The 22,207-nt window shown below is 32.5% G+C and overlaps 2 protein-coding genes across 2 annotated transcripts; one reads left to right on the forward strand and one right to left on the reverse strand.

Moving 5' to 3' along the window:
- The first annotated feature begins 3,903 nt into the window (after nucleotides 1–3,903).
- RpS21 (ribosomal protein S21) lies at nucleotides 3,904–12,418 on the forward strand. The gene is made up of 6 exons (XM_076485028.1): nucleotides 3,904–4,005; nucleotides 4,111–4,162; nucleotides 6,806–6,869; nucleotides 7,984–8,055; nucleotides 10,258–10,313; nucleotides 12,299–12,418. Exons 2-6 carry the CDS (start codon nucleotides 4,113–4,115, stop codon nucleotides 12,306–12,308), a joined length of 252 nt encoding a protein of 83 aa, XP_076341143.1. The 5' UTR covers nucleotides 3,904–4,005; nucleotides 4,111–4,112; the 3' UTR covers nucleotides 12,309–12,418.
- Nucleotides 12,419–12,749: 331 nt separating this feature from the next.
- On the reverse strand, nucleotides 12,750–15,464 carry LOC143241791 (rabankyrin-5-like). The gene has a single exon (XM_076485027.1). The coding sequence runs from the start codon at nucleotides 15,268–15,270 to the stop codon at nucleotides 14,188–14,190; it is 1,083 nt and encodes a 360-aa protein (XP_076341142.1). The 5' UTR covers nucleotides 15,271–15,464; the 3' UTR covers nucleotides 12,750–14,187.
- Nucleotides 15,465–22,207: the final 6,743 nt, after the last annotated feature.

A 22,207-nucleotide genomic window follows, 5' to 3' on the forward strand; every position in this document is an offset into this window, starting at 1 on the left:
ACCTGTTTTATAGATTAGTGAAACTAAACGTGATACTGACATCAAGTACCTGTTTTATAGATTAGTCAAATTGAACATGATACTAACATGAAGTACCTGTTTTATAGATTAGTGAAACTAAACATGATACTAACATCAAGTACCTGTTTTATAGATTAGTGAAACTAAACATGATACTGACATGAAATACCTGTTTTATAGATTAGTCAAATTGAACATGATACTAACATGAAGTACCTGTTTTATAAATTAGTGAAACTAAACATGATACTAACATGAAGTACCTGTTTTATAAATTAGTGAAACTAAACATGATACTAACATCAAGTACCTGTTTTATAGATTAGTGAAACTAAACATGATACTGACATGAAATACCTGTTTTATAGATTAGTCAAATTGAACATGATACTAACATGAAGTACCTGTTTTATAAATTAGTGAAACTAAACATGATAATAACATGAAGTACCTGTTTTATAAATTAGTGAAACTAAACATGATACTGACATCAAGTACCTGTTTTATAGATTAGTCAACTTGAGCATGATACTGACATCAAGTACCTGTTTTATAGATTAGTGAAACTAAACATGATACTGACATCAAGTACCTATTTTATAAATTAGTGAAAGTAAACATGATACTGACATGAAGTACCTGTTTTATAAATTAGTGAAACTAAACATGATGCTGACATGAAGTACCTGTTTTATAAATTAGTGAAACTAAACATGATACTAACATGAAGTACCTGTTTTATAAATTAGTGAAACTAAACATGATACTGACATCAAGTACCTGTTTTATAGATTAGTGAAACTAAACATGATACTAACATCAAGTACCTGTTTTATAGATTAGTGAAACTAAACATGATACTAACATCAAGTACCTGTTTTATAGATTAGTGAAACTAAACATGATACTGACATGAAATACCTGTTTTATAGATTAGTCAAATTGAACATGATACTAACATGAAGTACCTGTTTTATAAATTAGTGAAACTAAACATGATACTAACATGAAGTACCTGTTTTATAAATTAGTGAAACTAAACATGATACTAACATCAAGTACCTGTTTTATAGATTAGTGAAACTAAACATGATACTGACATAAAATACCTGTTTTATAGATTAGTCAAATTGAACATGATACTAACATCAAGTACCTGTTTTATAAATTAGTGAAACTAAACATGACACTAACATCAAGTACCTGTTTTATAAATTAGTGAAACTAAACATGATACTGACATCAAGTACCTGTTTTATAGATTAGTCAAATTGAGCATGATACTGACATCAAGTACTTGTTTTATAGATTAGTGAAACTAAACATGATACTGACATGAAATACCTGTTTTATAGATTAGTCAAATTGAACATGATACTAACATGAAGTACCTGTTTTATAAATTAGTGAAACTAAACATGATACTAACATGAAGTACCTGTTTTATAAATTAGTGAAACTAAACATGATACTGACATCAAGTACCTGTTTTATAGATTAGTCAAATTGAGCATGATACTGACATCAAGTACCTGTTTTATAGCTTAGTGAAACTAAACATGATACTGACATCAAGTACCTATTTTATAAATTAGTGAAAGTAAACATGATACTGACATGAAGTACCTGTTTTATAAATTAGTGAAACTAAACATGATGCTGACATGAAGTACCTGTTTTATAAATTAGTGAAACTAAACATGATACTGACATCAAGTACCTGTTTTATAAATTAGTGAAACTAAACATGATACTAACAAGAAGTACCTGTTTTATAAATTAGTGAAACTAAACATGATACTAACATGAAGTACCTGTTTTATAAATTAGTGAAACTAAACATGATACTAACATGAAGTACCTGTTTTATAAATTAGTGAAACTAAACATGATACTGACATCAAGTACCTGTTTTATAAATTAGTGAAAGTAAACATGATACTGACATGAAGTACTTGTTTTATAGATTAGTCAAATTGAACATGATACTAACATGAAGTACGTGTTTTATAAATTAGTGAAACTAAACATGATACTGACATCAAGTACCTGTTTTATAAATTAGTGAAACTAAACATGATACTAACATGAAGTACCTGTTTTATAGATTATTCAAATTGAACATGATACTAACATGAAGTACCTGTTTTATAGATTAGTGAAACTAAACGTGATACTGACATCAAGTACCTGTTTTATAGATTAGTCAAATTGAACATGATACTAACATGAAGTACCTGTTTTATAGATTAGTGAAACTAAACATGATACCGACATGAAATACTTGTTTTATAAATTAGTCAAATTGAACATGATACTAACATGAAGTACCTGTTTTATAAATTAGTCAAATTGAACATGATACTAACATCAAGTACCTGTTTTATAAATTAGTGAAACTAAACATGATACTGACATGAAGTACCTGTTTTATAAATTAGTCAAATTGAACATGATACTGACATGAAGTACCTGTTTTATAAATTAGTCAAATTGAACATGATACTAGCATCAAGTACCTGATTTATAAATTAGTGAAACTAAACATGATACTAACATCAAGTACCTGTTTTATAGATTAGTGAAACTAAACATGATACTGACATCAAGTACCTGTTTTATAAATTAGTGAAACTAAACACGATACTGACATGAAGTACCTGTTTTATAAATTAGTGAAACTAAACACGATACTGACATGAAGTACCTATTTTATAAATTAGTCAAATTGAACATGATACTGACATGAAGTACCTGTTTTATAAATTAGTCAAATTGAACATGATACTGACATGAAGTACCTGTTTTATAAATTAGTCAAATTGAACATGATACTGACATGAAGTACCTGTTTTATGAATTTGAGAGATTAATGATGAATGTTACACATATCACCTGTTATTGAATATATACATTACGTTCATTTCCTATTAGTTCTGTGACATGTTTGTTTGCTATTAAACAAGCTGCACAATGGACTATCTATGTTCTGTCCATTTCCACCTTAGGAATCGAGTTTAGAATTTTTACATTATACGTTTTGAAGCTTTCCACTGAAGTACCGGGGAACATAGATCCATGGAAATGATAGAGAAAGAATCTTACTAATTGCGCATATTTAATAGTTAAATGGTTTTAAATGCTGTATGGCATTAATAGACTAGTAGCTCATAGTAACACAAGCAAATTTATGTCAAATAGTTCTTACACTCTTCCGCTAGTACAGCGATAAGTCTACAGATTTACAACGCTAAAATCAGTGGTTTGATTCCCCTCAGTGGACTCCGCAGATATCCTGATGTGGCTTTGCTATAAGAAAACACGTACATATCTAGGGAGGCATAAAATTTTTGGCCTTTGGTGTGTAGGACTCAGAGGGGTTTGAGACCCCTTTATTTTGAAAAAAAAAAAGTACATCTTATATTCCGAGAAATACGGTAACATGCACTTTTGTAAGAATCTAATCATTGTTTTTGTTTTTCTCTTAGAATAGATGGCTAAATAAATATTTAAAAAGAATCAGCCAATATGCAGTAATAACTACTCTTCCTTTTAACCTATAGCGGAAAGCATAATTTTTATAATTTATAGATATGAAACAACGTAAGACATACTAATTCAATAAAAAGTCCAGGATAGAATTCAATAAACACAACAAATGCGCAAAGATGTATTCGCAAAAATTCAGTACAATTCACGAAGGGAAATTAAAATTAAACTGAAGATAATATGCTACATATGACATACCTTACTGAAAATAATGAGATATTGGAATAAAAATATGGATTAAAGTAGTAAAATACTCTAAAATAAATAAAGGTTAGAATTTTTGCAAGGAAATTTTTATTAAACGTTCAAGGATCAAATAAATAAATCAGAAATTGGTGTATGACCACGAGGTGGCAGTATATTTATGTATTTGTTATAGAGCAAGCCACGTTTTCTTTCTTTCGCTTATAGTGAGTGGTGAAGAGAGAGCGATAGGTAAAGTTAGCGAAGTCTTACCTTCAATTATCTGTTTTTGTGTGTATATATATATATAAGTATTTTGATATAAATACACATTTATATATATTTTTCATTTTTTAGTAATGCACAACGATACAGGAGAATTTGTGGATTTGTACGTCCCCCGTAAATGGTAAGCTTTCAATTTATTTATGTTGAATATTTAGGCTTAGCAAAGAGGATAATTGGTCAAACATAAAGTTTGAGTCGGTGTTTTTGTGCATTTAAAGCGCTGCGTGTCTTTCAATTCAAATGAGTGTTACACTTAAATAAAACGTGTGTGTGGAAACTGTAGAGGATTTTTGAAAGAGTATGTGTCGTTAGAATATTTGAATATGAATTGTACGAGGTACGTATTTAATGGTGTAATTGTCTTTAGGGTATTAAGTTCTCAGCCAGGCTAATATCCGTCTTGCGTTCAAGTTGCGACGTTTGAATTATTAGTAATATTAAGTAAATATGATGAAACACAAGAGCAACAACCATTTAATGACTGTTTTCTAGATTTTGTTCCTGATGTTAAAATTGGACTTTACGAAATTTATGAAATTTTATTACTCTTAAGGTACAAGTCTAAACTTTTCACGTATAACTTGTCCACAGTTATGAATGTAGAGTAATTACACATGCGCGCGCACGCACACACACACTAGACAATGCATAAGTAAATATTTGCTCGAAATATCTCAGCTTAAAAATATATAAATGTCACTGTTGGATTTTTAAACTGTTATTTAATTTCAACACAGTGTATTGTTGCAATTATTTTTTTAAAAACGAAATTTGACAGTTACTTCGAATTAAAGCTTTTAAGAACATTTTCAGCACTTAAATTGTGTTATACAACAATAAATTAATTGTTATTTTTAAAATGCAACATCCAAGTTGTAGAACACTGAGAAATGTCTGTAGTGACATAATTGTCAAATAAAAACAAAACATTAAACTTCACAGTGTCACATATATCAGGACTTGAAATAGTGATAACCTGTTGTTGTCACATTCCAAAAATTTTGCAAATCAACAAAAAAAATATTTGCACATTCTTTATAACAAAGTTACGTGTAAGACAATATTAAATCTTCCTAGTGGCACGAATATGGAAGTAGAAATTCAGCATAATAAAAAGTTTTGCGTAGAGTCACCATATTCAAAGGTTTTGTATAATACTATAAGATAATTATACTTGTTACATAAACTATAAATATTTTGTTTTTTGTTCCACTTGAAGATTTTGTTATTGTTTTTTATAATTATACTCACTAGATTGACAGAAGACTGTGTGTATACATTTAATTTTTGTAAGTTGGTTGAATCTTGCTTCATTGATAAAGTATAAAGTATGAATAAATTAATATTTTTATCAACCAAGAGCACTGTTTGTGTGCTGGTTTTCTAATGTGTTTTTCTACAATAATTTCTAAGTTTTTACACTGTTGGCACTATAGACGTGTAGTTAAATGTCCAGTGATTTAGAAATAAGTTTAATTTACTGTTGTATGATACAAGTGTTAAATTTTGTCAAGGAATGTTAATTGTAAATGGTCATCTAGTTTGTTTGTTTTTTCATCCTTTAAAATAATTTCTTTCTAAGAGTATGAATGAGTTTTGTCTGAAATTATAGTAACAGTTGCATACTTTAATACCATCTGATTAGATTAGAAGTAAACATTTATCTGCTTCCTACAATTATTGTACACTAGTGTTTTTCTTCCTACAATTATTCTAAGTTATAACTTTAGAGATTGTCATTGTAAGTCAATGAATTTTACACAAATCAGTTATGACGTCAGGAAACAGTTACTGTATAACTGGTTTTTATCATATTTCCTACATGACAATTAGTAGCCTAAGGTGTTTTTTTTTTGCCTTTACTTATGGAATATTCATCATTCTGTACCGTACTGATGAAAAGATGTCATATTTTGTGTAAACTGTTCACCATTCTATACCGTACTGATGATAAGATGTCATATTTTGTGTAAACTGTTCACCATTCTATACCGTACTGATGATAAGATGTCATATTTTGTGTAAACTGTTCACCATTCTATACCGTACTGATGATAAGATGTCATATTTTGTGTAAACTGTTCACCATTCTATACCGTACTGATGATAAGATGTCATATTTTGTGTAAACTGTTCACCATTCTATACCGTACTGATGATAAGATGTCATATTTTGTGTAAACTGTTCACCATTCTATACCGTACTGATGATAAGATGTCATATTTTGTGTAAACTGTTCACCATTCTATACCGTACTGATGATAAGATGTCATATATTTTGTGTAAACTGTTCACCATTCTATACCGTACTGATGATAAGATGTCATATATTTTGTGTAAACTGTTCACCATTCTATACCGTACTGATAACAAGATGTCATATTTTGTGTAAACTGTTTCAGTTATAAATGTGTAGTAATTTAAAGTTGATTTATGTGAAGTTTTTTTGTTACATTGATTGCTGTTTGATGTTAATACTTTAACATTGTTTATGTTTGTAGTTTTTATTTACCTCAAGGCTGTTAAACTTGCCACAATACTTTGAAGGTTTCAGCTATCTAAAACAGTTAAGGAATTATGCAAGTTTAACAGGATTGTGTAATAGATGTATATATCTCAGGATGGCTGGTGTGGGTGTTAACACGTTTACTAATAAAGCACAGTAAGATGTATTTTAACAGTTGGGTTCTTTAGGTGTGTATTCTTACAGACTTTAGTTTCATTGAAATATTTTGACTAACAGTTCATTACTTTCCTTCACAGTTCTGCCAGTAACAGAATCATCCATGCTAAGGACTATGCATCAATTCAGATCAACCTGGCAGAGGTAAAGTAATTTTTGTTTTTGCGTCTGAAAGCGGAAGTTACTCGGTCATTATGCGTGTAGAGCTCTAATGAAGGTTTGGATTTTTCATGATTTAGTGTCAAGTAGTTTATACTTGATTTGTAATGAATGTAAGTGAAGTAATTTAATAATACCTTTATTTTGAACAGTAAAACATGGTTTTATATACATAATATTTGTGCTGTACTTGTATAGCTATGAAGAGTACACTTGTATTGTAAAAGTATCATACTATAGCCAATTGAAGGAACCACAGATGATTTGATTAAACGGTCCTAAGAAACATAATATTGTATTGAATCAACTACTAAACATGCATATCTGTAATAAGCTGCTCCAATGTACATATGACTTCATTAAAATTGATACATTGAGTGTCTAGATAATGTAACTTTTATGGATATTATAAATATCAAAAGAACATGTTAATGTTGCCAAATGTGTTTTATAACACAAGGGAAAAACCTAGATGTGTGTGAACCACAGGTGTACAAGTTTTTACTTTAGTTTTACTTGTGTGTGTGTGTACTCAGTTTTTGTAATAGTTTGTTTTAAAAGTATATCCAGAACTTTTTAAGTTTTTAATGTTCGTGGTGCATAAGAAATGTATGGAAAATTAGAAATTCTTGGATAATTTTAATATGTAAGCTTTATTACTGTGTGTATCCTCTAGTGGCACAACGTGTGGACTTAATATTATAGACTGGGTTTCATTACCTATGGTGGCCACAGTCTGTTGTACAGCTTTTTGCTAAAGCTACAAACTATTGTCTGAATGTTGGAGAGGACCCTTCTATTGAAAGAACTTCACCTTTGTTCAAGTTTTAATGATATGAATGTTTGTGTGTTTAGTTCTCATAAACTGGTTTTCAGAAATGTCCAGACAAATGTTAAAATGTCTTTAAAAGGTAGAATCTTTAGATTTGTTACTGTAAACTGGAATGGTTTGACTATTTCTTATGTGTAATTCATTTGACTGGTTTTGGCTGTGCTATTAAACAAGTCTAATTCACTGTTTGTGTAAGCTAATGTTTGGCTGTGCTATTAAACTAGTCTAATTTACTGTTTGTGTAAGCTCACATTTGTTTGTTTCCAGATTGATGAATCTACTGGCCGTGTGACAGCAAATTTTAAACCATACGCAATCTCAGGCAAAATCCGAAGAATGGTACTTACTGATTTTCATTGTTTATTAATTATAATGTACAATCTAAAGTACCTGTCCCCAGTTACTCTGTATATTTAAATTATTTTCTGGACTTTACAAATGTTTCACTGAGAACCAAACCTGCACTACGTGAACTATCCACTATAAAAAAATAAATGTTGGTTGTTTCAGTCATGTTAGAGGAACTTTTATATTGAAGTTGTGTCATATTTTAAAGTGAGATTTAATTCCTATAAGTAAACACATGCACGACAAGGAAAGTTTGAATGTCCATGTGAAATGTTTTTGAATACAAGTTTTACTGACTTACCAGCTGAACCTACTATCTTGTAAATAATGAAAAAATATATTTTAAATGTTTCCAGAGACCTTTGTTCAGATATACAAGTTCTAGTTAGTGAGGGCTTTATACCAGGTTTTACATATATAAGTTCTAGTTAGTGAGGGCTCTATACCAGGTTTTACATATATAAGTTCTAGTTAGTGAGGGCTCTATACCAGGTTTTACATATATAAGTTCTAGTTAGTGAGGGCTCTATACCAGGTTTTACATATATAAGTTCTAGTTAGTGAGGGCTCTATACCAGGTTTTACATATATAAGTTCTAGTTAGTGAGGGCTCTATACCAGGTTTTACATATATAAGTTCTAGTTAGTGAGGGCTCTATACCAGGTTTTACATATATAAGTTCTAGTTAGTGAGGGCTCTATACCAGGTTTTACATATATAAGTTCTAGTTAGTGAGGGCTCAATACCAGGTTTTACATATATAAGTTCTAGTTAGTGAGGGCTTTATACCAGGTTTTACATATATAAGTTCTAGTTAGTGAGGGCTTTATACCAGGTTTTAGATATACAAGTTCTAGTTAGTGAGGGCTTTATACCAGGTTTTAAATATACAAGTTTTAGTTAGTGAGGGCTTTATACCAGGTTTTAAATATACAACTTCTAGTTAGTGAGGGCTTTATACCAGGTTTTAAATATACAAGTTCTAGTTAGTGAGGGCTTTATACCAGGTTTTAAATATACAACTTCTAGTTAGTGAGGGCTTTATACCAGGTTTTAAATATACAACTTCTAGTTAGTGAGGGCTTTATACCAGGTTTTAAATATACAAGTTCTAGTTAGTGAGGGCTTTATACCAGGTTTTATATATACAAGTTCTAGTTAGTGAGGGCTTTATACCAGGTTTTAAATATACAAGTTCTAGTTAGTGAGGGCTTTATACCAGGTTTTACATATATAAGTTCTAGTTAGTGAGGGCTTTATACCAGGTTTTAGATATACAAGTTCTAGTTAGTGAGGGCTTTATACCAGGTTTTAGATATACAAGTTCTAGTTAGTGAGGGCTTTATACCAGGTTTTAGATATACAAGTTCTTGTTAGTGAGGGCTTTATACCAGGTTTTAAATATACAAGTTCTAGTTAGTGAGGGCTCTATACCAGGTTTTAGATATATAAGTTCTAGTTAGTGAGGGCTTTATACCAGGTTTTAAATATACAAGTTCTAGTTAGTGAGGGCTCTATACCAGGTTTTACATATATAAGTTCTAGTTAGTGAGGGCTCTATACCAGGTTTTAGATATATAAGTTCTAGTTAGTGAGGGCTTTATACCAGGTTTTAAAGCTTCACCAATATTGTTTCGTTGAATAAGTTGTTTGTTTACAAGTTGGTATCTCTGTGTGGACTTCTGTTCTCTACAGAAACGTGTTGATTTTTATTTCTCTTCATATAGCCAATATTCCAGTTGTATATTTGTGGTAAATTAAAGTTGTTAGTTAAAGATCTAATCTTCTTTACTTTGGATAATAAGAATAACATTATGTATGGTGACAGAGGTACCATGTGCAGGTTCGTTTCGACATGTAAATTATTTTATTTTTTGCTTAATGAAGGAATTTTTCTTCATTTTTTAAGTAATTCTCCAAGCCTACTCTGTGAGCTAAGGGCACAGCAGGTAGCCCAATGTGGTTTTGCTAAATGAAATGTACTTGTTAAATAAAGATCCATCAGCCAGTTGGTTGTTAGGATAACACCTGGAACATGTTTCTGTATGTAAAATTAAATATATTCAATTTTTGATAAAACGTGTTTTAAGAATATTGTGTCTAAGTAAGTTACATCTTCACTGTGTAATAATTTATTTTATATAAAACCCTGAATCTATAAAAGTATCCTTAAAACCTCTTATTGTGGACAGGGTGAGTCTGATGACAGTATTAACAGACTAGCCAAGAAGGATGGATTGCTTCCAAAGTAAGTTGCTGTTAATTATTAATTTATGTTTTCATGTTGCTGAGTATACAAAAGGTTGATGTAGATACAAGGACACACTGGACAGTAACACTGATCTTCCCTAGAAATGGAGTGTACAGTAAAACCTGTCTAAGGCAGAATCGCATGGGATGTTATACTTGCTTGACTCAAGGGAAGTAAGACATTTGTGAATAAAGTTATTATGCTGTTTATACTATGTTTATTAGAATAAGAACAAAAATAGACATTCAAAATATATATACAAGTCCACAAAATCTTAATGAAGTTTATTTTTAAAATGTGTCCAGTTTCAACTTTCGTTTTTAATGGGCTTTCTCACGTGGTTAAAAGAGAATGACAATTCTATGGCCTTTTCATGAAGTTCATTTTGACATACAGTTTGATAGAGTTAATGTAACTTAACACTGGTCATGAAGTAGGAATTTCTATTTCCTCACTATCTTTTTTATTTTGTTCATCTTCTTAATCTCTCACACTGTTACCATCTTGAGATTCTATTATAGATTTTAAATCAGTTTATGTTAAAACATTCCTTTCAGTGTTTACAAAACTTTCCACATTCACAGAATCATCTGTATCAATCTTTTCCATCAGAGTTTGGATTTCACTAGAATCGCCATAAACAACTTCTCCGTCATTATCAAGAATAAATCCAGTTTTGAAAACACTTTATTACACATTCATCTTTTACATATTTGATTGAATGACTTAAAAATACAATTGGATCTAACATGTCAATTTTCATGGTGTATTCAGATGCTCTATTACAGTCATCTATGTTTGTAATAATATGCTGAAGCTTCAGTTTTATACACTGTATAATTCTGTTATCTAGTGGCTGTAGAACTGATGTTGTACATGAAGGTAGAAAGACTAAACGAACATTTGAAAGTTGAATGTTTGGGTCACAAGTTGCATTATCTAGAAAAAATAGAATATTCCTATTTTCTTGTTCCATTCTTTTGTTTTTTTCAAAAATTCTTCAAATATAACACTTGTCATCCACTCTATTATTCACTTTCCATTCCACAGGAAGTTGATTCTTCCTTAAATTTTTGAAACAGCGAGTATTTTTACTTGTTACCCATGGTTTATCTAGTTTCCCATCAGCAAATGTGACCAAAAGTACAGTCAATTGTTCTTTAGAATAGCGACCTCTGGAATAATGACGGCAGAAAAAAGAACAGAATATATTTAACCAATACTTACTGTAACAAAATGTCCGAGAATTTATTAATATTTAAACAAATTATTAATTAAATAAGATATTAATATTTAATCAAAAACACTTTTTCCACCTTACTCAGGTTCTAATCCTACTTGTTGATAGATGAGGTAGGTGAAAGGCAGTTTCACATTATGCAGGTTCTGACATAGAGCCTTTTATAAGAGAAATCCTAAGATAATGTTTATTTCCAGCTTGTACAAGTTTCAGCCCTGTGTAGTTTTAGGCTTACACAGGTTTTACTGTATAAAGAAGTGTTTATAAATGGAAACTTCTACATCTAGATGGACAGTGGTCAGTACTGATCATCCTGAGAATATGACCAAAGTAATTGGTAAAGCCTAAAATGAAACTTATCTTTCCAAGAAAGCGAAGATTAAGTTGTTGGCTAACAGTTACTGAACTTTGAACTTTCATGTTCAATTGAGTAATTGTTTTTTTTTTTTTAATTTAACTGTTCTAGTTAATAAACTGTAATGTTTTAATTAGAGATTTGTTGCTAGTTAGTTATTTGTAAGTCTTAAATACTGAAATGATGTTTAATAATAAATATCTATTTGTTAAGTGGTATGTGTAATCACAGGAAATCTGACATGTAGGGTATGGTTCTGTTAGATTAAAAATAATATTAAACTGAAACAGTAGAGTTATCTCTATCTTTATTTAAAATACAGGATTTCTATAGATGTGTTAATTTAATTCAATGATCTCTTATAGAAGCTGACTTTTCTTTTCTTAGGAACTTCTGAAACAGAAATTAGAAGACTTGTGTGAATGAAATATTAAAGAAATAAAAAAACTGTCATATCGCCATCTGGTGGCTTGTTTTCATTTAATAAATTTAGCAGAAAGTTTTAAATCTTCGAATTTGTTTTTATTAATTTTTTAAAATTATCCGTAATGCTGTTTATCGATAAAGTTGTCAATTCTTCTAGTTAAAGTTGTAAAGGAGTTTCTACACTCCTGAAGTTACATAAACTTGATGTCTTGTACCATGTTTTACGAAACTGCTAAAAATGTCCAACAACCGTCTAGGTGTATTGTTACCAAACTTTAAATTACTACCATGATGAAACTTGACCACCCTAGATTTGTAACAACTGTCCTACAGAGGTCACTAGTATGTACAGGTGAAGGAAAACATTGGATAGTAAATGTGTCCTAACAGCTTCATTGAACAAATACAAAAATCACAGCATGTCCTTTATTATAAACTACTTAACACAGATAATAAACGTGGCTCATATCTATTAGCTTAATATTGAGAGAGCAGGCACAATTAATTTCATTTGTACAGATAACGTCTTGTATTGAAACACGTCACATCTGTCTCTAGATGGAATTACTCTAGTGACGAACACAAACTTCAACACCCGAGGTGCGTGTCGTTGTCACGTGAGAAATGAAGCAACGACTAATGTTTAATACGTACGATTTCTCAACCCAGAAAGAAAATTTTAAACGAACTTTTCTTAATTTTTACATTTCTGTATCAGATCCGTACAAGCATTTAACAACCTTGACTATTTAAGTAAATATCGCTGCATGTAAACACAACACTAAAATAGGCTTTACTACAGAGACTAAATATAAATGTTAGTCAAATAGGCTTAACGATAGGGACTAAATACAACTACGTTATACTACAATAGAATAGGCTTAACCGAGAAGACTAAATATAACTGCTATGCCAGAAGAGGTCTAACTATGGATTGATTAAAACGTTTTTAACGATAGGGACTAAATACAATAGAATAGGCTTAACCGAGAAGACTAAATATAACTGCTATGCTAGAAGAGGTCTAACTATGGATTGATTAAAACGTTTTTAACGATAGGGACTAAATACAATAGAATAGGCTTAACCGAGAAGACTAAATATAACTGCTATGCTAGAAGAGGTCTAACTATGGCTTGATTAAAACGTTTTAACGATAGGGACTAAATACAATAGAATAGGCTTAACCGAGAAGACTAAATATAACTGCTATGCTAGAAGAGGTCTAACTATGGATTGATTAAAACGTTTTTAACGATAGGGACTAAATACAATAGAATAGGCTTAACCGAGAAGACTAAATATAACTGCTATGCTAGAAGAGGTCTAACTATGGATTGATTAAAACGTTTTCTAGAAGAAACAGTCTAGGCATATTTCATGTAATATATAAATAACCTTGAAATCAATTTATATAAAACCCTGTATTCTGCTTGATTTTTATGTACTAAACATGGCAGAAGGTTTGGAAATTTTAAACCTTTCATATTTCATTACTTCATCGCACATTGTTTTAACAGGGTTCGTGGGAACTTTATTCGCCCAATTTTTAAATATCGGACATATTTAAGAAAATGTAAAACTTCTTTGTTGGGGTAAAGGTTTACATAGAGTTCAAATTGAGGATACTTAACAGTTACGAATTAAAAAGTGATGCATACATTAATGACATAAAATAGTTTCTATAATCTTGGAAACTTCACAGCTCGATATGTCCAGAAGGAAACTTCGTTGCACGTAAATTCAAAATTATGAAATGGTAACAACAACAACAAAAAAGAACATAATACTGCAAACAACAGGAAGTAATCTCACAAATTAAAACCAATATTTTCCAACTGTCTCCAGAACTAAAGACGGGAGTCGTCATCCAGGTGATGATCACTTGTTATCTGGAGAGCTCTTTTCAAAAGTTCGCAGATCTCCGGGTGACACTGGCTGATATATCTACCTTGTGCAACATCCAGGGCTGTTTTCTTACTGGTTGTTTCTGCTGTGACGTCACAGTTGGCATCTAGCAGCATTTGAACCACGGTGGTAAATCCACTTTCTACCGCGTTATGAAGCGGCGTGTTACCTTTAATATTCTGAACATTGATGTTGACATCAGCAGAAGACAACAGGGCCTGGACCACACTGGTGTTTCCTTTGCTGGACGCTAGATGGAGCGCACTGTCACCATTTATGTCGAGGGCATTCACGTCACAGCCATGATGTAGAAGATATTTAACTATATCTGGAAGGTTTTTATAAGCTGCGTAGTGAAGCGAAGTCTGCCCGTTTCGATCTGACAAGTTTGTGTCAGTTCCAAAGTCTATCAGAACTCTCGCCACCTCGGTACTTCCAGTGTCCACTGCACACATCAGAGGTGTAAGTCCGAGGTCATTCTGAACGTCGAGATCAGCACCTGCCTTCACCAATATTTCCAAGGGTCGGTGATGTTGATTTTTAGCACCAGCTGCTCGATGAAGTGCCGTCTCACCTCTGTGGTCCTTCATGGTGAGGTCACTATCAGCCACCAACGACTGGAGAAGTTCTTCCATCTCGGGAGAAAACTTGCCATCATAGACACAGTTTTTCACGAGCACATGAAGCGGAGTGTATCCGTTCATCTTCTCCTGGCGGTTTAAATCCAGGAGTTCCACTTCCAACAGAGCTTTCGCCAAACGAACATTGATGTTTCGAGACTTTACTACCACGTGAATCGCCGTTTCGCCTAGTGCGTTCCCTGCATTGATGTCGCACCCAGCCTCACACAGCACTCGTACGACCTCCAAGTGGCCGAGTCGACTCGCTTCAACTATAGGTAGCCGACCATTGTGATCCCAGTCTGGGTCGTCGGGGTTAACCGAATTCTCCTCCAACAACTGTCGGACTCTGTCCTCATTCCCAGCAGCTACAGCCTCGTGAAGTTTCCGTATACTGTCCTCCATTCTGCACTTGTCACTCACAAAAATCACTTTAATCGTACACCCCTCAATATATATAAAGAATGGTTGTGTAATATATGTGACGAACTTAGCAGTGATACAGCTATGTACGTAAAGGCTTAGATTTCCTCCTCGTGGCGCGTTCCGTACGCAACTCAGTAAGTAACAACGTTATGACCCGCCCCTTCCAGGCTCAGCCCTGGGCTAGGGGGAGGAAAGAGCGATATATATATAATTTAAGTTCTCGTGCAAAGGCGCAAAATGGTGTTTCCGAGTTGCGTTCCACGTGGTTAACTTCCAAAACGTGTTGTACACGACCATTGACGTTTCTTTCTGGCTGTGTGTGGCAAATTTTATTTAAAAGACGAAAATACATATAACTCATGAGAATGTTTGTACGCTTACTGAAAAGTTGAAAATGTTAGTCTGGATAAAGAACAATCCAATGATTACCTAAACATCAACTTTGAACTCACAAGACGGGCATTCTTTATTACAATAAAGTACAGAACAACACTTTGACCTTCACAGGTACAGACAACTGTATGTTTGTGTTCTACAGCGAACAAAGACATAAATAAAGAGCTGCAAACACTGACTAAATTTATACAACAACTAATATCTTTTTATTTCTTTGTCCACCAACTTACAGTGATCACAACACATGTTGTGTAACCCACACTCCGTATGTTAAAGTAGACACACCGACTTATATTACTTTCTGGTAAAGTAGACACACAGAGTTAGATTACTTCCTGTTAAAGTAGACACACCGACTTATATTACTTTCTGTTAAAGTAGACACACAAAGTTAGATTACTTTCTGTTAAAGTAGACATACCGAGTTAGATTACTTTCTGTTAAAGCAGACATACCGAGTTAGATTACTTTCTGTTAAAGTAGACACACAAAGTTAGATTACTTTCTGTTAAAGTAGACATACCGAGTTAGATTACTTTCTGTTAAAGTAGACATACCGAGTTAGATTACTTTCTGTTAAAGGAGACATACCGAGTTAGATTACTTTCTGTTAAAGGAGACATACCGAGTTAGATTACTTTCTGTTAAAGTAGATATACCGAGTTAGATTACTTTCTGTTAAAGGAGACACACAGAGTTAGATTACTTTCTGTTAAAGTAGACATACCGAGTTAGATTACTTTCTGTTAAAGCAGACATACCGAGTTAGATTACTATCTGTTAAAGTAGACACACAGAGTTAGATTACTATCTGTTAAAGGAGACACACAGAGTTAGATTACTTTCTGTTAAAGTAGACATACCGAGTTAGATTACTTTCTGTTAAAGCAGACATACCGAGTTAGATTACTATCTGTTAAAGTAGACACACAGAGTTAGATTACTATCTGTTAAAGGAGACACACAGAGTTAGATTACTTTCTGTTAAAGTAGACATACCGAGTTAGATTACTTCCTGTTAAAGTAGACATACCGAGTTAGATTACTTCCTGTTAAAGTAGACATACCGAGTTAGATTACTTTCTGTTAAAGGAGACATACCGAGTTAGATTACTTTCTGTTAAAGGAGACATACAGAGATAGATTACTATCTGTTAAAGGAGACACAGAGTTGGATTACTTTCTGTTAAAGGAGACATACCGAGTTAGATTACTTTCTGTTAAAGTAGACATACCGAGTTAGATTACTTTCTGTTAAAGCAGACATACCGAGTTAGATTACTTTCTGTTAAAGCAGACACACCGACTTATATTACTTTCTGGTAAAGTAGACACACAGAGTTAGATTACTTCCTGTTAAAGTAGACACACCGACTTATATTACTTTCTGTTAAAGTAGACACACAAAGTTAGATTACTTTCTGTTAAAGTAGACATACCGAGTTAGATTACTTTCTGTTAAAGCAGACATACCGAGTTAGATTACTTTCTGTTAAAGCAGACATACCGAGTTAGATTACTATCTGTTAAAGTAGACACACAGAGTTAGATTACTATCTGTTAAAGGAGACACACAGAGTTAGATTACTTTCTGTTAAAGTAGACATACCGAGTTAGATTACTTTCTGTTAAAGCAGACATACCGAGTTAGATTACTATCTGTTAAAGTAGACACACAGAGTTAGATTACTATCTGTTAAAGGAGACACACAGAGTTAGATTACTTTCTGTTAAAGTAGACATACCGAGTTAGATTACTTCCTGTTAAAGTAGACATACCGAGTTAGATTACTTTCTGTTAAAGTAGACACACAGAGCTAGATTACTTTCTGTTAAAGTAGACACACAGAGTTAGATTACTATCTGTTTAAGTAGACACACAGGGCTAGATTACTTTCTGTTAAAGTAGACATACCGAGTTAGATTACTTTCTGTTAAAGTAGACATACCGAGTTAGATTACTTTCTGTTAAAGTAGACATACCGAGTTAGATTACTTTCTGTTAAAGCAGACATACCGAGTTAGATTACTTTCTGTTAAAGTAGACATACCGAGTTAGATTACTATCTGTTAAAGGAGACACACAGAGCTAGATTACTATCTGTTAAAGTAGACACACAGAGCTAGATTACTTTCTGTTAAAGTAGACATATCGAGTTAGATTACTTTCTGTTAAAGTAGACATACCGAGTTTGATTACTTTCTGTTAAAGCAGACATACCGAGTTAGATTACTTTCTGTTAAAGCAGACATACCGAGTTAGATTACTTTCTGTTAAAGTAGACATACCGAGTTAGATTACTTTCTGTTAAAGCAGACATACCGAGTTAGATTACTATCTGTTAAAGTAGACACACAGAGTTAGATTACTTTCTGTTAAAGTAGACACACAGAGTTAGATTACTTTCTGTTAAAGTAGACATACCGAGTTAGATTACTTCCTGTTAAAGTAGACATACCGAGTTAGATTACTTTCTGTTAAAGTAGACACACAGAGCTAGATTACTTTCTGTTAAAGTAGACACACAGAGTTAGATTACTATCTGTTAAAGTAGACACACAGGGCTAGATTACTTTCTGTTAAAGTAGACATACCGAGTTAGATTACTTTCTGTTAAAGTAGACATACCGAGTTAGATTACTTTCTGTTAAAGTAGACATACCGAGTTAGATTACTATCTGTTAAAGCAGACATACCGAGTTAGATTACTTTCTGTTAAAGTAGACATACCGAGTTAGATTACTTTCTGTTAAAGTAGACATACCGAGTTAGATTACTTTCTGTTAAAGTAGACATACCGAGTTAGATTACTATCTGTTAAAGGAGACACACAGAGTTAGATTACTATCTGTTAAAGTAGACACACAGAGCTAGATTACTTTCTGTTAAAGTAGACATATCGAGTTAGATTACTTTCTGTTAAAGTAGACATACCGAGTTTGATTACTTTCTGTTAAAGCAGACATACCGAGTTAGATTACTTTCTGTTAAAGTAGACATACCGAGTTAGATTACTATCTGTTAAAGGAGACACACAGAGTTAGATTATTATCTGTTAAAGTAGACACACAAAGTTAGATTACTTTCTGTTAAAGTAGACACACAAAGTTAGATTACTTTCTGTTAAAGTAGACATACCGAGTTAGATTACTTTCTGTTAAAGCAGACATACCGAGTTAGATTACTTTCTGTTAAAGTAGACATACCGAGTTAGATTACTATCTGTTAAAGGAGACACACAGAGTTAGATTACTATCTGTTAAAGTAGACACACAAAGTTAGATTACTTTCTGTTAAAGGAGACATACAGAGTTAGATTACTATCTGTTAAAGGAGACACAGAGTTGGATTACTTTCTGTTAAAGGAGACACACAGAGTTAGATTAATATCTGTTAAAGGAGACATACCGAGTTAGATTACTTCCTGTTAAAGTAGACATACCGAGTTAGATTACTTTCTGTTAAAGTAGACATACCGAGTTAGATTACTTTCTGTTAATGTAGACATACCGAGTTAGATTACTTTCTGTTAAAGTAGACACACAGAGTTAGATTACTATCTGTTAAAGTAGACACACAGGGCTAGATTACTTTCTGTTAAAGTAGACATACCGAGTTAGATTACTTTCTGTTAAAGTAGACATACCGAGTTAGATTACTTTCTGTTAAAGTAGACATACTGAGTTAGATTACTTTCTGTTAAAGTAGACATACCGAGTTAGATTACTATCTGTTAAAGCAGACATACCGAGTTAGATTACTATCCGTTAAAGCAGACACACAGAGTTAGATTACTTTCTGTTAAAGGAGAAATATCGAGTTAGATTACTTTCTGTTAAAGCAGACATACCGAGTTAGATTACTATCTGTTAAAGTAGACATACCGAGTTAGATTACTTTCTGTTAAAGGAGACATACCGAGTTAGATTACTTTCTGTTAAAGTAGATATACCGAGTTAGATTACTTTCTGTTAAAGTAGACACACAGGGCTAGATTACTTTCTGTTAAAGTAGACATACCGAGTTAGATTACTTTCTGTTAAAGTAGACATACCGAGTTAGATTACTTTCTGTCAAAGTAGACATACCGAGTTAGATTACTTTCTGTTAAAGTAGACATACCGAGTTAGATTACTATCTGTTAAAGCAGACATACCGAGTTAGATTACTATCTGTTAAAGTAGACATACCGAGTAAGATTACTTTCTGTTAAAGTAGACACACAGAGTTAGATTACTTTCTGTTAAAGTAGACACACAGAGTTAGATTACTATTTGTTAAAGTAGACACACAGGGCTAGATTACTTTCTGTTAAAGTAGACATACCGAGTTAGATTACTTTCTGTTAAAGTAGACATACTGAGTTAGATTACTTTCTGTTAAAGTAGACATACCGAGTTAGATTACTTTCTGTTAAAGCAGACATACCGAGTTAGATTACTATCTGTTAAAGTAGACACACAGAGTTAGATTACTATCTGTTAAAGGAGACACACAGAGTTAGATTACTTTCTGTTAAAGTAGACATACCGAGTTAGATTACTTCCTGTTAAAGTAGACATACCGAGTTAGATTACTTTCTGTTAAAGGAGACATACCGAGTTAGATTACTTTCTGTTAAAGGAGACATACAGAGATAGATTACTATCTGTTAAAGGAGACACAGAGTTGGATTACTTTCTGTTAAAGGAGACATACCGAGTTAGATTACTTTCTGTTAAAGTAGACATACCGAGTTAGATTACTTTCTGTTAAAGCAGACATACCGAGTTAGATTACTTTCTGTTAAAGCAGACACACCGACTTATATTACTTTCTGGTAAAGTAGACACACAGAGTTAGATTACTTCCTGTTAAAGTAGACACACCGACTTATATTACTTTCTCTTAAAGTAGACACACAAAGTTAGATTACTTTCTGTTAAAGTAGACATACCGAGTTAGATTACTTTCTGTTAAAGCAGACATACCGAGTTAGATTACTTTCTGTTAAAGCAGACATACCGAGTTAGATTACTATCTGTTAAAGTAGACACACAGAGTTAGATTACTATCTGTTAAAGGAGACACACAGAGTTAGATTACTTTCTGTTAAAGTAGACATACCGAGTTAGATTACTTTCTGTTAAAGCAGACATACCGAGTTAGATTACTATCTGTTAAAGTAGACACACAGAGTTAGATTACTATCTGTTAAAGGAGACACACAGAGTTAGATTACTTTCTGTTAAAGTAGACATACCGAGTTAGATTACTTCCTGTTAAAGTAGACATACCGAGTTAGATTACTTTCTGTTAAAGTAGACACACAGAGCTAGATTACTTTCTGTTAAAGTAGACACACAGAGTTAGATTACTATCTGTTTAAGTAGACACACAGGGCTAGATTACTTTCTGTTAAAGTAGACATACCGAGTTAGATTACTTTCTGTTAAAGTAGACATACCGAGTTAGATTACTTTCTGTTAAAGTAGACATACCGAGTTAGATTACTTTCTGTTAAAGTAGACATACCGAGTTAGATTACTATCTGTTAAAGGAGACACACAGAGTTAGATTACTATCTGTTAAAGTAGACACACAGAGCTAGATTACTTTCTGTTAAAGTAGACATATCGAGTTAGATTACTTTCTGTTAAAGTAGACATACCGAGTTTGATTACTTTCTGTTAAAGCAGACATACCGAGTTAGATTACTTTCTGTTAAAGCAGACATACCGAGTTAGATTACTTTCTGTTAAAGTAGACATACCGAGTTAGATTACTTTCTGTTAAAGCAGACATACCGAGTTAGATTACTATCTGTTAAAGTAGACACACAGAGTTAGATTACTTTCTGTTAAAGTAGACACACAGAGTTAGATTACTTTCTGTTAAAGTAGACATACCGAGTTAGATTACTTCCTGTTAAAGTAGACATACCGAGTTAGATTACTTTCTGTTAAAGTAGACACACAGAGCTAGATTACTTTCTGTTAAAGTAGACACACAGAGTTAGATTACTATCTGTTAAAGTAGACACACAGGGCTAGATTACTTTCTGTTAAAGTAGACATACCGAGTTAGATTACTTTCTGTTAAAGTAGACATACCGAGTTAGATTACTTTCTGTTAAAGTAGACATACCGAGTTAGATTACTATCTGTTAAAGCAGACATACCGAGTTAGATTACTTTCTGTTAAAGTAGACATACCGAGTTAGATTACTTTCTGTTAAAGTAGACATACCGAGTTAGATTACTTTCTGTTAAAGTAGACATACCGAGTTAGATTACTATCTGTTAAAGGAGACACACAGAGTTAGATTACTATCTGTTAAAGTAGACACACAGAGCTAGATTACTTTCTGTTAAAGTAGACATATCGAGTTAGATTACTTTCTGTTAAAGTAGACATACCGAGTTTGATTACTTTCTGTTAAAGCAGACATACCGAGTTAGATTACTTTCTGTTAAAGTAGACATACCGAGTTAGATTACTATCTGTTAAAGGAGACACACAGAGTTAGATTACTATCTG

Source organism: Tachypleus tridentatus, unplaced genomic scaffold, assembly GCF_004210375.1.
Source record: "Tachypleus tridentatus isolate NWPU-2018 unplaced genomic scaffold, ASM421037v1 Hic_cluster_1, whole genome shotgun sequence".
NCBI classification, from domain to species: domain Eukaryota; kingdom Metazoa; phylum Arthropoda; class Merostomata; order Xiphosura; family Limulidae; genus Tachypleus; species Tachypleus tridentatus.